Here is a 16898-nt window from a genome sequence, read left to right as displayed (position 1 = left end):
GAGAGTCCTTGAACCCAGGAGGTGGAGGTTGCAGTGAGCCGAGATCATGCCACTGCACTCCAGCCTGGGTGACAGAGCAAGACTCTGTCTTAAAAAAAAAAAAAAATACATTTTTTTCCTTTATAAATTACCCAATCTCAGATATTTAGTTATACTACCCTCCCATACTCCCAGAGGTAGAAGGGAATGTTGCCTTAACACTGAGAAGAACAGATGTAAAAAGAAAAGGAGAGAACTCCTCCCTGAAAAGTTGTGCCCCACCAAGAATTACAGAGCTGGGTTTGGATAGTCAGGGAACATGAAACCATGAAGTTGGATAATGTGGTTCTGACTGGTAGAGGAAAATCCTCACTGAAAGAAGGTAACCTTCATCCTAGGCCTCGAAGAATTCCTTTACATAATATTTTAGGGACACTAATCAGTGCACAGTAAAACACACATGTGCACATGCACATACACACACACAAACAGAAAAGATCTCATGAGAAAAAATATAGACATGAAATTTAGCAGATACATAAATTATCAGACAGAGCCTATTCACAATTTAAAACATCAAAATAGTCTAAAAAGTGACCATATTTGAAAAGAACCAATGGTATTGTATAGAAATAAATATAAAAAATGAAAAAATTAAAAATCAGTGGACAGGCTGGGCTTGGTGGTGTGTGCCTGTAATCTCAGCTGTTTGGGAGGCTGAGGTGGGAGGATTGCCTGAGCCCTAGAGCTTGAGTCCAGTCTGGGCAACATAGTGAGACTCTGTCTCTTAAAAAAAAATTAGTGGATAAATATAACAGCAAATTAGAAGACATATATATTAAGAAATTATGCAGAATGTAGCATAGATAGACAAAAAAGAAAATATATAAGAAAAGTTAGGAGACATGGAGGAGAGTGGGGGAATCTAACATTTTTAAATCAGAGTTATAAAAGAAGAGGAAGGAGAGAAAGGAGCAGAGGAAACACTTTAAGAAATAATGACTAGGGATGTTCCAGAACTAATGAAGAAACTCATTTCAGATGACTTGGCCATCTCACTATAGATCTAAAATGTTTGCAATACGGGTTATTCCATTTTAAAAACACTATTCCACTCATCATCTACAAATTAGAAGCTTCATTTGTGTGTTGCTTATTTAATATATCATTTAAAATTCCACTTTCATACCTGATAAATTTCAACTGTAGCCATCTTGGGCCAATATTAAGTTCAAAAAGCAGGCAAGTTTCAGGTGGGCCATTCTATAATAAGAAATTAACATCTTGATGCTCTACGGATATTTTAGTATACAAATTTTATTGTTAAAGGGTGCTGGTGGTATTTAACATTTTCCATACTAAAATTACTGCTGCCATGTTTTGTGGTGTGGAACTCTGAAACATCAGTAACTCATTTGTCTGTAATTCAGAGGGGACACACATTACTTTCTGAAGACAATCTCATCCTTATTCCTAGTACTTTATTTCTTTGGCACAACTCCAAGTACCAGGTTGAGTGACTTTCTATCCATGTAGCTTTTTTCATGTTTTAATCTTCGCCAGAAAATGTCAATGCTACCCCCCAGCTCTGCTGATTATTAAAACATAAGGCTCTGTACTTAATTAGTGACGATGAATAGATGTTTTCTAGGTATTCCTCAGGAGAGTTAATCTCAAATTCAGAGCTGTTCACTGTATTTTAAAAGCTCAGCTGAAAGAAACACTAAGGAGGGCCATTGGAAGGATTTGCAATTCATTCATTTTTCTGGATACACGAAAATCTACCTCTGGATTAAGACATACCATACATAGAATCTTGCCGGTGATGACCCAATAGAGAAATTATTTTCTGGTTTTAATTCAAGCAGTTTTTCTTTCCCAAGAAATTGATTTGCTTTCTGCATTATAGACAACATATCTATTTATGGTCCAGTACCTTACTACTACTGCTTTAGGGCTTAAACGTAGGGAGACAGGATGTACGCATAGCTTTCAATTCTGTTTTTGACATAGTCACTTTGCTGTAGTTACAGACTCATCAAAATGGCCATGGTTATGACAAAACATAAATTCATTTTTATTGTTTATGCCTCATTCCTTATACTCACTTCATTCCTGAGCTTCATCACATTTCTGATCTTCACCCTAGCTGAGGATGTCAGTAATTGCAGGAGGCTCAGGAATGGGCTGAAAACAGTCATTTTGCACATTATGTCAAAATAAGAAAAAAAAAGTATAAGAGTTTCTATTTTAGTCTGTACCAAAATGTACCCTAGTCAAAATGATTGCATCAAAATTTTACATACTCTGGAGACTATTAATATAACAAATGCCAAATTCATTTAACAAACTTTTATTATGTCTCAGCTATGGGTTAGGTATTTGGTACATGAAAGCAATAATGAGATACTAAAGATAAGCCCAAATTGATAGCAAAGAAATTAATCTAATATTTGAGAGTGAAACTAGTAGAATCCGTACATAATAGAAGTAACCAACTATCTATAAAGAAGCAGAAGGGTCTGTGTGTAAATCAGTAACTAAGAAATTCTGGAAAGCAAGTTAAAATTAAATTCATTGAGCATATTTATTATGAGCTGGTCCTGTGTTTTTACCTGATTGAGGAGTGCCCAAAACTTCACACAAGATAAAAAGAGAATAGTCTCAGGAAAAGATGAATGTATTGCTATGCTATAATTCAATCCAGCTCAATCTAATCAATTTTACCATACTTTGGCAGCAGAAGAAATATTTTAATAAAGACATATTGTCCTACACGGCTCCTATAGTGGTGCAATAGACCAAAAAATGCAAAGAATGCTTGCCATTTATTCCTTCATTTGTTTATGCATTTGTCAAACGTTCACGGAGTCTTGGTGTAGGTTTTGTAATAAGCATTAAAATGTAAAGACCAATAAGACACAGTCTCCACTCACAACAAACTTACAGTCTAGTAGAGAGCAACAGACCAGTAAACCAATAATTATAATACAGGCTGGCTATGGCTGTAACTATTAATAATAATTACATACTGTATTAGTCAGCTATGGACACAATACTGCATAAGAATACAGTGATTTAAAATAGCAATTGTATTCTCTAGGTCATAAGTCTGCAGGCTAGATAGGTAAGACTCCAACCCCTGGGTTTTGGGCTCTAGGATACAGCTTGGGTTTAGGTCAGCTCCATATGTTCCTCGTCTTTGGACCAGAAGGCGCCTGGGGTATGTGGTCTGTTCCATGTGTCTCACTCAGGGACTAGCCTGAATAATCAGCAGCAACCTGGGAAATACTCTTCTCATAACTGGAATAGGAGGGCAAGCGCAAGCACAGAGCATATGTCAAACCTCTGACTTACAGATGCTGACATCCCATTGGCCAAAACCCAAAACATATGATCAAGACTAATGTCAGTGGGGCAGGAAAGAAACTATAATTGGAGTCTATAGGAGCAAATATTTGCTGAACAATAATCCAAACTCACACATACACAGTGCAACTGGAAAAAGCAGAGCGGGATTATATAACTCAAAGCTCTTGGTTATAACCAGTAGAAACAGATTCTGGAGTACTCAAGCAGAAAAGGAATTTATTAAGGAGCTATTGGTTAGTACACAAAGTCTCTTGAAAGGTCTAAAAACCAGTCCCAGAGACTATGCAACCACGTACAACTTCCAAAATCACACAAAACTAGGCTGGAGAGGACACCACTGTTATTGCCAGTAGCACAGACACTCCCACTATAACTGCCCACACCACTAATACAACACTGTTGCTATAACTACTGGCACTATTGCCTCTAAAAATTGATTTTAGCTGCCTTCTTTGTTGCTATACATTGTCAGAGTTCTGCAAAAAAATGCTCTTTTTCATGCCATTAGCTTCTAATTCAAAATCTGGGACATATGTATTTGATTGGTAGATCCTAGATCACATGCACATGCCCTGATTACAAGGGATGTGGGAAAGCAAGCATCTGGCTTTTTCAGTTTTTAAAGAGATGGAAGCCTCCATCTCATAATAGCAACATCTCAAACATAGGTAGGGGACTCAGATGCTGTGTGGGAAAAAGTAAGAATGAGGAATTTCCATTACAAGCACACAGATGGAGGCAGAGGTATCAGGAAAGTCTTCCCAGAGTAGATAGATTAGGTTCAAGTTGAATCTTAAAGAATAAGCAGGAGTTAGAGAGTTGACAAAGGGTAAAAATGGCCTTTGAAATAGAAAGAGTCATGAGAAAATGGCACACTTGTGGATGTGCAACAGTTTAGCACAGCTTAAATACAATGTATGGGGATGGATGTGTACGGAGCGGTCATGGAAAAGTGTCATGAGATTGTTGGTGAAAGAAATAGGAGACACATCATGAAAGCCACTTTTTTTTTTTTTTTTTTTTTTGAGACGGAGTTTTTGCTCTGTGGTCCAGGCTGGAGTGCAATGGTGCAATCTTGGCTCACTGAAAACTCTGCCTCCTGGGTTCAAGTGATTCTCCTGCATCAGCCTCCTGCGTAGCTGGGATTACAGGCACCCACCATCATGCCCAGCTAATTTTTGTATTTTTAGTAGAAACGAGGTTTCACCATGTTGCCCAGGCTGGTTTCGAACTCTTGACCTCAGGTGATCCACCCGCCTTGGCCTCCCAAAGTGTTAGGATTACAGACGTAAGCCATGGCGCCTGGCCAAGCCTTGTATGTTATGTAATGTTAATTGGTCAAGTTATAATGTAGGAGAAAGAGAAAACAGGCATTTCATATAGAAAAGTATTTAATTCGGGGAAATATAACATTGGCAGAAAAGCTGGAAGAATAGAAATCAAGGGGCTGCTATAACTTCATAGCTGAGATCTAGGATTCAGGAAGCCACTGCTGCTGTTACCATTGAGGCTGCATCAGTTGCCTCTCACATCCATGAAGCTGGTGAATAGATATCAGAACTCCAAGTTTAACTACTGCAATTGCCTCTTAACACCAGCATCTTCATAACTTTGCTTGCCAATAGCAACAACAACAGAATATCACTTCTGCCTCATTTTTATCTTCCAAATCTGGTGGTAGCCCATCAAATTGGCAGAATCTACTACATCTGGAGCTCCGGTGGCACTACTGTATGGGGACTTTAGGGTTTTTTTGTTTGTTTATTTTTTTTATTTTTTATTTTTTAGATTTCCATCATCTCCGATTAGGAGAATGGGGGGACATTGAAGTGGCCAATCCATAGTGTCTAACACACCATGTATGTCATTTTATGTATGAAGTTTATCTCAAGGACTATGAAAATGGTTAATATATATTTGAAGTATGGATATTACACACTTATATTTGCTTTCTGAAAAGTTGTTTCTGTGACACTGGAAGGAATTAATTGCAAGAGTATACAATAAAATATTTTTGTAGTAATTCAAGTGAGATTCACAGAATAACTAGGAATTGAGAGTAAAGTAAGTGTTGGGGAAACACAAAGAAGGCAGACTCTTCAGAACGTGGTACGGGGTCAGCTGGTTATAGTGGGTTAGAGAAAGAGAAGAAGAGGTTTACTCTCAGTTTTCAGAGTTGGATAACTGAAGTAGTGGTGATATGATTCAACAAAATGGAATACAGAAAGAAAAAGAGAAAGAAGCATAATTAGTTCTAGAAATGTTGAGCTTTTAGGTCCTGTGGGATAGTTACAAGAAGTTTTCAAGTTTGTGATTAGATATATGGCTCTGATGCTTTGGAGAGGGATGTGGTTTGAAGGCATACATTCGGAGATCATGGCCACATAGATAAAAGTCAGTATTACAGGAAAATTCAATGACATTGTATTCGGATAACTAACACTAGCTACTAAAACAAATTACCAAAAATTCTTACTGGCTTAAGATAATAAGGTTTATTTTCTATGCACCTCATGGTTCAGAGCAGTCCTCTGATTTTGGTGGGGGAGATATTTCTATTCCATCAACCATTCAGAAACCTCAGGTTACTTCTTTGCAGTAGCTCCCATGTCTTCTAGAGCTCAAAATACTCTGGTTGATCCTCTGCATCTGACTGACCCAAGAACAAAAAAGGCTGGGAGAATGTTGACAAGTTTTAGGGGTCAGGCTAGAAGTCATGTTAGAATGGAGCTTCTCCAGCTGGGCACAGTGGCTCATGCCTGTAATCCCAGCACTTTGGGAGACCAAATCCGGTGGATTACCTGAGGTCAGGAGTTTGAGACCAGCCTGGTGAACATGGTGAAACCCCGTCTCTACTAAAAATACAAAAGTCAGCCGGGTGTGGTGGCACACACCTGTAATCCCAGGTACTCGGGAGGCTGAGGCAGGAGAATTGCTTGAACCCGGGAGGCGGCGGAGGTTACACTGAGCCGAGATTGCGCCATTGCACTCCAGCTTGGGTGACAAGAGCGAAAACACATCTCAAAAAAAAAAAAAAAAAAAATTGGAACTTCTCAAACTATCTGTAGGAAAGGACCAATTAAAAAAAATTCCAATCCGCTGCAGACCATTACTTTTGTAAAAGACAATAAAAACGTTGTAATGTTGTGAGCACAGACGGAACATATTTCAAAATAATAAAAGCCACATATGAAAACCCACAGCCAACATTTTACTGAAAAGTTAAAAGCATCCACTTTCACCACTCCTATTCAGTATAGTACTGGAAATACTAGCTAGTCCAATCAGCCAAGAGAAAGAAATAAAAGGCATCTGATTTGGAAAAGAGAAAGTCAAATTATCTCTGTTTGCTGATAACATGACCTTATATTTAGAAACTCCTAAAGACTTCTCCAAAAGACTGCTAGATTTGATAAACGACTTCAGTAAAGTTTCAAGATACAAAATCAACATACAAAAATCAGTAGCATTTCTATACACCAATAACAATCAAGCTGAGAACCGAATCAAGAACTCAATCCCATTTACAATAGCTGCAAAGGAAAAAAAAATAAGATACCTAGGAATACATTTAACCAAGGAGGTGAAATATCTCCATAAGAAGAATTACAAAACATTGATGAAGGAAATTGTATATGACACAAATAGAAAAACAACCCATGGATTGGAAGAAACAGTATCACTAAAATGACCATACTGCCTAAAGCAATCTATGAATTCAATGCAACTCATCAAATTACTAATGTCATTTTTCACAGAATTAGAAAAAACAAGCTTCAAATTCTTATAGAACCAATGCCAGGCATGGTGGCTCATACCTATAATCCCAACAGTTTGGGAGGTGGAGGTGCAGATTGCTTGATCCCAGGAGTTTGAGAACAGCCTGGGCAACATAGCGAGACCCCACCTCTAGAAAGAATTTAAGAAAATTTAGCTGAGTGTGGTGGCATGTGTCTGTAGTGCAGCTACTTGGGAAGCTGAGGTGGGAGGATCACTTGAGTCCTTGATGTTGAGGCTGCAGTGAGCTGTGATTGTGCCACTGCACTCCAGCCTGGGTGACAGACTTGGACTCTGTCTCAAGAAAAAAAAAAGAATCTTATGGAATTAAAAAAAAAAAAAAAAAAAAGCCTGAAGAGCCAAAGCTCCAAGCAAAAAGAGCAAAGCTGGAGGCATCACATTATCTGATGTCAAAATATACTACGAGGTTATAGTAACCAAAACAGCATGGTAATATAAAAACAGACACATAGATCAATGGAACAGTATAGGGAGCCCAGAAATAAAGCCACATACCTACCACCAATTGATCTTTGACAAAGTCAACAAAAATACACACTAAGGAAAGGATACCCTATTCAATATATGGTGCTGGGAGCCTCTGTTACAGGATTGAATTGTCACTGCTGGAGTGATGAAAAGTTGCTGGATTCATGAAGACAGGAAGAAAAAACAGGCAAACAGGAAGGAGCAAAGCCCTTCTTCTTCCTCCAGTCTTCCAGTCCCTCTTTAGTTCCCCCTATTGGCAGAGCCTACCAGCAACTGGCAAGGCACAAAGTTGTTTTGTAGAGTCCTAGCTCCCAGCATCACAAAGCAAGAAGGGTGGCTGTGGAACTGGAATAAATAGTAGTTTAACTTGCCCACAAGCCAAGGATACAGCTGTAGGTAAAACCCTACAGAGGGTATATTCAGCTTGATCCTACAGGGAAATTCTGGAGTGTAAGTTATGTGTCTAAATTGTTCCTACCCAAGACAGGGGGAGCTAAAGCTTCCATACTCCTGCATTTATCAGTCATTGGTTAAGAACTGCCCTTGAGGGATATAATTTCCCAGGGACTTCCAGTCCTTGTGAAAGCATGCAAAGTTGTTCCAAAAGCCTAAGGACAGTCCTGTGAAAAAGAGTTGCAGATCCCAGCTGTTGAAAATAGAAGCACAGTGAAACTTCAGGTAATGGGAACACTCAAAAAAGGTAGATGAATATCACCTACCTTTAAATACTGAAGCATCAACAGTATTTATTCTGGAGGCATAGTTCTAAAAGCTGCCTTATTTCTCTGCTTTTTTGACTAAATTTTCTTTTTCAATTTAATGGCCGTTACTTTGAGGCTATCTGAAATAAGAGGTGCTATCTGAAACATGTGTAATCTGATCTTTTCCTAAGTGCAAGTCACTTTGTTCAAATTCTACTGGTGCTTCCTTGCTCAAAGCCTTTTAAAGTCACATCTCTGTTTGGAATGTAGAAGAAGTAGTGTTTTCCAACCCTGCAAAGTCCCCCAATGGTGGACTCTCTCTGTTCCCTTTCATTTCTGTTTGTAATTTTAGGGCTCAGAGAACGATACCTCAAAGTATGGTGCTTTGGGGTGTGCTGAGCACTTCTGAATTAAAGAAACTTGGAAACGCTTAGAAGTTGCCTCAGAATAAAGGACTTTCTAACCTTCTTCTGTCCTCGCAACCCCCAAACACAGGGAGAGGCTCTCCCTGGAAGTTCCCTTATCTTACAGAAGAAAACTTTTTTCCAAAGAAATGCAATTGTTCTAAAGCCTCCTCCCTAGGAATCTCATCAAATAACCAGCGAAGATTAACCATAAGGAGAAGAGAAAAGACTAAAAGTCATCATCATGCCCAGACAGACTGTTCCTCTATTCTTCTCAGGGCAACTGAGATTACCTGGGAGATTTTATCTGCATAAGAAGACCGTCTTTGTTCATTTCCGTTGCTCAGGCTGGAATGTAGAGGCGGGATCATGGCTCACTGCAGCCTTGAACTCCTGCCTCAGCCTCCTCAGTAGGAGGAATACTCCTGCCTCAGCCTCCTCAGTACCTGCGACTACAGGTACACACCACCACACCTGGCTGCTGCTGTTCTTACAATAGTAACCTGAAGTAACCTGATATTAACCAATCCGTTTTCTTTCTATTATTCTGTCTCACTGCCCCACCTTACAAGGAAAGTAACTTTGAAATGACTAACTTGTTTTTTGTTGTTTCTTCTTTCTTCAGTCCTTTATCTGTCTATAAAGTCAACCACATCTGTTCCATTCATGGGAACACCTATTCTATTGGTGTTCTAGTGCCCCTCACCTTCCTTCAACTTGTTGCCACCTCCCCCAGAGCTCAGAAAACTTTGTCCCAGACCATTGTCTGTTCTTTGAGCTCATTCATGTCTTCTGAAAATCATTTCCTACCCCTCAAAATTGCTTATGTCTTCTATTTTCTTCTCCCTTATGAAGAGGGTACTTGAGTGTCAACTGTCTGGCCCTTCTTTGAGTCTTATGTTTTGTATGACTCCTGTGCACAGTACCATGTTAATACCTTTGTATGCCTTTTCTCCTGTTATTCTCTCTATTGTTGGTAATTTCAGCAGACTCAAATCTTCAGATGTGAAAAATTTCCTTTGCCCCCCAACAATAAGCTGGTTAATTCTGTTCTACGCTAATCTCCTTCTGATAACATCTTGCTAAAAATATCAAAAATCACCAACATCTACCATTAATATTGCTTTCTGAACTCTTCCCTTAGCTCTACAAGTTATGTAGATACTAATCTGCCTTGTGAGATATTGTAAGCAAGAGTTTAACCACTGTCTAATGTGAACCTTCAGCTCTCCACCCTCCTACATCTATTTCCTCAATTCCCACCTGATTGCTGTGCTAAGCTAATGACACACATTTTAGTTTTTGTTATTGTAGGCCATTACTATTATTAATCAGAGTTAGTGATTTTAGCTATTGCAACAAACCACCCTCAAATGTCAGGGTCTTAACCCAATAAAGGTTTATTTTTTGCTCCAATCAGTCCAGTGAGGATCAGTGTGTTGATGCGATTTTTAAGAAACCCAGAGTCCTTCTATATAATGTTGCTGCCATTCCCCAGCTTCTCAGAGTTTTCTGTATCTAGCTGACTGGTGTGTGAAAAACAAATAGGAACTATAAATTACTGGAAGTTTTAAGGTCAGGCTTGCATGGGAGGGTCACTGCTTCTGTTTACATTCCACTGTCCAGAATTAGTTACACAGCCCAATATAAAAGGTAAGGAAGCTGGGAAACATAGGTTTCCTGGGTGCAAAGAGGAAAATAAGATGGTGAATATGTATCATTATCTCTGTCACACTTAACGATGATTTCAGTTGCAGGTAACAGAAAATTCAACTCAAATTGGCCTTGTGGGGGAGGAAAAACTTTTCTTTGACTTTTTGAGGTTCTATAATTGGGGGCCTGTGAATTAAACTGACAAAGGACAAGAGAAGACAGATTTTAATCACATATGTATGTAAGGGAGATCACAAAGAAGTGTTGACTCCAGAGGGTGGTTAGAATTTGGGGCTTATAGACTCATATACTTCCCTGAAGGGGAGGGGGAGAAAAGCACTGATGGAAAACAAATGACTTCTTACAAGGGGAAGGAGCAGAAAGGGCACTTATGGAAATGACTTTTGGGAAAGATAAATGGGCCCTTTGGAGAATAGATGGGAGATATCATAGTTGTTTTGACAATGTCTGTTTAGATGTGGTGACATTCTCACAGTCTCTGACGGTGACTCAATCTTCCTTGGTTGCTCCCTGGAGGGAATTTATAACAATTGAGTTCTTTTGGGTTCTTTTGAAAGGCTCTGCTTTTAGGTAGATAAGGGATTTCAGGAACATAAACATATTCAGCTCAAAATAATTTCTATGCCACAATGGCTTATTCTGGATCCCTTCAGCTTAAACAACAAAGGGAATTTATTAGCTCATAAACCAGAAAAGTCTAGAGGTAGTATGGGTTCCAGTGATGTTTTATTTGAAGGTTTATGATTCTCTCAGGGATTGGCTTCCTTTCCCTATGATTGATTCTCCCAGCCATTCCTCCTTCACGTGTTGGCTTTATTTTCAGTTGGCTCTACTTAGTAGCAACGAAAAAAAAAAAAAGAGGGAGAATGTAGCTCTTCCAGTATTTACATTTGAATGCTACACCATTCAGAGAAAAAAAAGAACTTCTCTATTCTCTGCAATAAAACAAAAATCCTAGGCTTCCCTCTGATTGGCCTCTGAAACTAGTTCAAAGGGTGAGGGTAACTCTGATAATTTTTGGCCAGTTGGACAATTCTTGGACCTGCTGTGCGGTGTATTACGTCTGTCCAAATTGCATGGATGAACACAAAGTAATTGTGGAATGAAAGCTGGGAGATCACCCATATTCACTGCAATAATTCAGGTAAGGATGTGGAGCATAATCTCACTTAAGGAGAATGAGTACTGTGAGGGTATCTATAGCAAGTGTGTAACATGTAAAACAAGCTGAGAATATAAGTCTGAGAAGCTCATAAAAAATAATGGGAAAGCTCAGACCATAAGTCAGAAGAACCAAAAGAACGGCGTTGTAGAGGCCAAGGGCGTAGGATGTCAGAAGTTTGAAGGACGATGTCAGAATCATCCAAATAACTTCCTGTGTGCTGATTCTATTCTCATGAGTCATCTTTTGTAATTTGGCCTCTCATGTAAATGTCCCTTTGAATGAAAATATGTTAACCAGCTTTTTGGTCTCCATGGCAGTTGTGTTTTTCATGAACAACAACAAAAAATAATTACAATTTTGGTTTACACATCAGCCTCAGTAAGTTTGGTTGGTATGAATCATCCCCCAGGATTCAAATTAGTTCACATTGAGCTTTTGTCTCTACAAAGTGAGGACTAGACTCTAGAATACAGAGTGCAACCTTCTCTTTCATCCTGTTATAAATAAAAATAATAGGATGTCATCATTTTATTATTTTTACTTTTTATTTTCATAGGTTTTTGGGGAACAGGTGGTGTCTGGTTACATGACTACGTTCTTTAGTAGTGATTTCTGAGATTATGGCACACCCATCACCCAAGCAGTATACACTCTACCCAATGTATAGTCTTTTATTCCTCACTCCCCTCTCACGCTCTCCCCGGAGTCCCCAAAGTCCACTGTATCATTACTATGTCTTTGCATCCTTACAACATAGTTCCCACTTATGAGAACATACAATGTTTGGTTTTCCATTCCTGAGTTACTTCACTTAGAACAATGGCCTCCAATTCCATCCAGGTTGCTGCAACTGCCATTATTTCATTCCTTTTTATGAGGATGCCATTATTTTGGACCAAACTCCTGCACTAAGCCCCAACAGACTAGACTAAAAATCAACATGGAGTTACCCATGCTTACAAAACTGAAACTGAGTTGTTATGTGACCTTCTGAGAAATCAGGAGAGACAGAACAGCCTAATTTCCCAAACAGGCCAGTCTAAACCTTTAATCCCCATGATAATGAAGTTCCCTGTTTTAAGTCGCTTTTGTTTGTTTTTGAGACAAGGTCTTGATCTGTTGCTCAGGCTGGACTGCAGTGGCAGGATCATGGCTCACTGCAGCCTTGAACTCCTGGACTGAAGGAATCCTCTTGCCCCAGCCTCCTCAGTAGCTGGTACTACAGGTACACACCACCACATCCGGCTGCTGTTGTTCTTACAATAGCAATCTGGAGTAACCTGGTATTAACCAATCAGTTTTCTTTCTATTATTCTGTCTCACTGCCCCACCTTACAAGGAGTGTAACTTTGAAATGACCAACTTGTTTTTTGTTGTTTCTTCTTTCTTCAGCCCATTTTCTGTCTATAAAGCCAACCACATCTGCTCCATTCATGGGAACACCTATTCTGTTTTACGGAATGAAGTGGTGCCTGAATCTAGAATTGCAATAAAGCCAACTGAGATCTTTAAATTTGTTGTAATTTCGCCTGACACTGTAGCATGCTTTGCTAACCTTTAGGGACATTTGAAAAACGATGTCTTAAGAATGTTCCAAGATTTTGGAATTTTTAAACTTTCCATGTTTGCTGTTTTGACTATTTTCTGTCTTTTCCTGTAAAGTTTATTTTCAGGGCCAGCAGGAAAGGGAAAGCTGGGTAGATGATCCCAGGCTCGTTTGGGAGAAGGATAGGTCATGGTTACCTTCAAGTACACCAGAGCTGTAGGAGTGATCCAGGTGGTCTTTGGGGAAGATTAATTTGGGGGCAGTAATCAATATGGAGACTACAGTAACGATAAACACTTGAGAAAAACTGGGGAAAGCCAGATGAGAGAGAAGAAACTGAATTCAAATAGGAAGACAAATTAGCAAGATTCAGTGATCGAACAGGCTGTCTGTTAAAGATCCTAACAGGCAAGATTTCAAGTCTTGGTCACTCACAAGCTGCACCAGTAATGCCATTGCTCTTGAGAAGACAATCAGTTTAGGAAACTTTCCTTACAGATCAGAATACAACCTTTAGCAAGTATTTATGCAAGCAGTATCTTGGCAAGTGTTCTTCTTGTAAATTTCCTATACTTCTCGTTGTCAAACTTTAAAAAATGCTATTACAGGTTAATATGCAGATGGCAGAGTTAGGAATTAGAGTGTGAAAGTTAATCATTCGAATTGGGTCACTCTTGTCATAGCCAACTAAAAGAGAGGAGAAGCCAGTGGTGGGGGAAGCCCTCAGGGCACATAACATTGCTCTAAGAATGGAATTCTCAGCAAGGCTGGCTGCTGAAACCGCCTGCTGTAACCTGAAACAAGTTTTATCTTCAGGTTTTATCTTCTGAAAGAAGCTGCTGCAGCTGTAGGGCAAGCTTTACCAACCCCCTTCCCTCACCAATCAGAACTAACCAGCTGCCCAAAACTTTACTAAATGTCAACGAACTTTCTAGAAAAACAATAAACTTTTTTTAAAAAAATAAAACCCCCTAACTCCTCTTTGTTCTTCTGACATACTGAAGACCACCCTGTAGGTGTAAACAACCTGAACTTGCAATTCCTGTGTCCCAAATAAAACGCTAAATGTACAGATTCGTCTCTTCGTATTTGACTTCGACAGGGGACGCAAGCAAAACCACACATTTAAAACGGACTTGGTAAAATCAGCTCGTTATTTAAAGAAACGGACGATTCCTTTTTCTCTTCTGGTTTAGTCTTCGACCCGCAGGCCCCGCGCTTCTTTCGAAGGGCGGCTCTATCCCATGACATTTTCACTTTCCAAGCAAACGGATTGGGGGTCGTTACACACGCGGAGGGGCCGGAACGCACGGCTCCTCGCCTGCAAATTCCGAGCAGTCCGGATTTTGGGGCTGCCTCCTGGCCACACCAGCCAGCAGCTCGCACCCACATGGGAGCACGGCCCTGACCCTCGCCCCCGACCGGCGCGTGGCGGGGCGCGTGGGTCTTCGAGGGCCTGCGACGCGGCGCACATGCCGGTGCCCGCCTCCCGCGTCGGCGAGAAGACAAGGAGCTCGGACACGGGGAGGCTGACCCGGAGCCTACCCATGAGGCAGCGCGCCGGCTGCACGAGAGCCCCCCCCTTTCCACGGCTCGGCTGCCAGCTCCGCAATGGGAGCCGCCGCCGTCGCCGCAGTGTAGTTTTTCGTGCTCCTCCTTTTCCTCCTCCTCTTTCTCCTCCTCCTCAGGGCTCCAGTCAGGCCGATCCGCTCCGCTCACGGTAAGCGCCCCCCGCCCCCGCCCCCGCCCGCCCTGCGCTGCAGCAGGCAGAGGCCCTCCCGCGCGGCCTGCGCCGCCTCACTCCGGGGGCGCTGGACTGGGGGTCTTGAGGCCGGCGCGGGTCGTCGGGAGCGCCCAGAGCGCGGGGGAGGAGACCGGCTGCGCGGCGGCGGCCGGACCGCCATCTTGCGTCGGCCCAGGCGGGGGAGGAGGGATCCCGGCGCGACGCGGCGGCCGCCTCGGCTGCTGCAGGCCTGGGCCGCGCAGGCCGCCGCCTTCTGCTCCTCCGCCACCTCGCCTCCCAGGCCTGTGCGCCTGTTTGTCCCCAGCCTGGTTTTGGCTTTTCTCTCTGGAGGCAACTCCCTTTGGTACATTTTGTGCCGATGTTTGGCCAAGACCCATGCTCCTCACACCACAGCCCACTCCCGTGTCTCTTCAGTCGTAGGAAAGGAGACCAAAGGGGATTCGGGATTTGCAGGCACAGGGCCCCTCATTTTGCCCAGATGACCGGTCGTTCCACGTTTGCACTCTCATTTTTGTCAAAGGGACCTCCCCTGCACTGCCATAGAATTCCCGTTATTGTCTACAGAAGAAGGGCCCTGAGGAGAAACGTGGAGTTGGAGACAAAATTTTCTGAGCTTTGCAAGGTTCACTTACTGAGACGGAAAGAATGATCTCACTCTGAGGTTTTAGCCTGCTCCAGCGATGGAAGGAGTTCCAACTTATCTCAAGTTTTAACGCTTTTAAGGAGAAATCTGCTGGAGAGGAAAAACGTCAAGGTGAACCCGCTTCTGCAAGCACGGGAGACCTTTGGTCAAAGGCCTTTGTTTGCGAAGATTTGTTTTAAAAAAAAAAAAAATCTGTCATCGTAAATATTTGGCTTTATTGTTTTCAGGTTTGGACAGAATTTATTTAGTGTCATGAAACATAAAATGGAACGCTAGAAGGAGAGTTTTAAAGCACAAAAGCTGCCTCTTAGCATCTGTAAGGTGTCCTGCTTTGGGGGACTACTGTGCCACCTCCAGCTGTCTCCACGCAGAAACTTAACCAGGGAAGGCACTGGTTTGCTTATACCATTGTTAGGGCTGTGTGCCTCTGATGTTTTAACATCACCACAAATACCGTTGTAATTGTGTCTTGCTTTTGTGCCTTTCATTGATAACCCCTGATTTCTATCTCTTAGCCCCTTTTGAAGTGGTCTGGGTTGCTGGAATCATTTTGCAGGCGAGGAAACAGAGCCTCAGGGAGAGGACTTTAATGAGGTCACTAACTAGGAAGAGCCAAGGCCAATTATATTAATAGAACCTTAGGTCTTCTGACTCCTTCTCCGGTGCTCAACGTTAGTATATCCCATTTTTGTGGGAATGAGGTAGACGAGAATAGGCAAGAAGGCTCACTTAAAGATTTTAAGAAATATTACTCAATTGCCCTTTCGTTGATATTTTTATATTTTACTTCTGAAATGAGGGCGTTATGTTGCCCAGGCTGGTCTCAGACTCCTGGGCTCAAGCTGACCTCTCACCTCAGCCTCCGTAGCTGGGATTACAGGTGTGCACCATCTAGCCTGGCTTTTATATTTTTATTTTCGAGTTAATTTCTTAACTTTGCAACTTGCTATTTTTTTCGAAAATATTGGAAAGTTAAATAGCCCATTTGAACACCTAGTTTTAATGCTACCTTTTTGCCATATTTGCATTTTTCCACTTATCTCACATTCTGTTTTCTGAACATTTCAAAGTGCGTTACAGATATGACAGTTCAGCCCTAAATGCTGTATGTGTGTCAGTATGTATTTTGTAAGAGATCAAGGCCATTTTTCTATGTAACAATACCGCATTCACACTTAAGAAAGTGAAGAATATTCCTTAAAATCTAACATGTGGTGTAGTATATATTCACATTTCTCCCCATTTCTTCAAAATTCCTTTTCAGTCTTTTTTTTTTTTTTTTTTTGAAATAGGTGCTTGCTCTGTGTCCCAGGATGGAGTGCTGTGGAGCAGTCTTGGCTCGCTGCATCCTTGACCTCCTTTCTGGGCTCAAGCCATCCTCCCACCTCAGCCTCCTGAGTAGCT

General features: G+C 41.2%; 1 protein-coding gene across 10 annotated transcripts in view; it reads left to right on the top strand.

Moving 5' to 3' along the window:
* The first annotated feature begins 14621 nt into the window (after positions 1-14621).
* Positions 14622-16898, top strand: part of ZNF280D (zinc finger protein 280D) — a 102562-nt gene continuing 100285 nt past the window's right edge. For 2 of the 10 annotated variants that reach the window (XM_054531545.2, XM_054531544.2), the window contains exons 1-2: positions 14745-14827; positions 15372-15605. Coding sequence is in view for 1 of the 10 variants with exons in the window: in XM_054531543.2 (XP_054387518.2) it covers positions 14655-14827 (173 nt within the window). In the remaining 9 variants the exon portion in view is untranslated. Of the gene's footprint in view, positions 14828-15371; positions 15606-16898 lie in introns of all 10 variants that reach the window. The other 8 variants (XM_054531550.2, XM_054531549.2, XM_054531547.1 and 5 more) reach the window with 7 other exon arrangements.

The sequence above is a fragment of the Pongo abelii genome, chromosome 16 (assembly GCF_028885655.2).
Source record: "Pongo abelii isolate AG06213 chromosome 16, NHGRI_mPonAbe1-v2.0_pri, whole genome shotgun sequence".
Taxonomy (NCBI): Eukaryota; Metazoa; Chordata; class Mammalia; order Primates; family Hominidae; genus Pongo; species Pongo abelii.
Note: the sequence above shows the minus strand (reverse complement) of the source record. Positions and strands in the feature narration are given on the sequence as shown.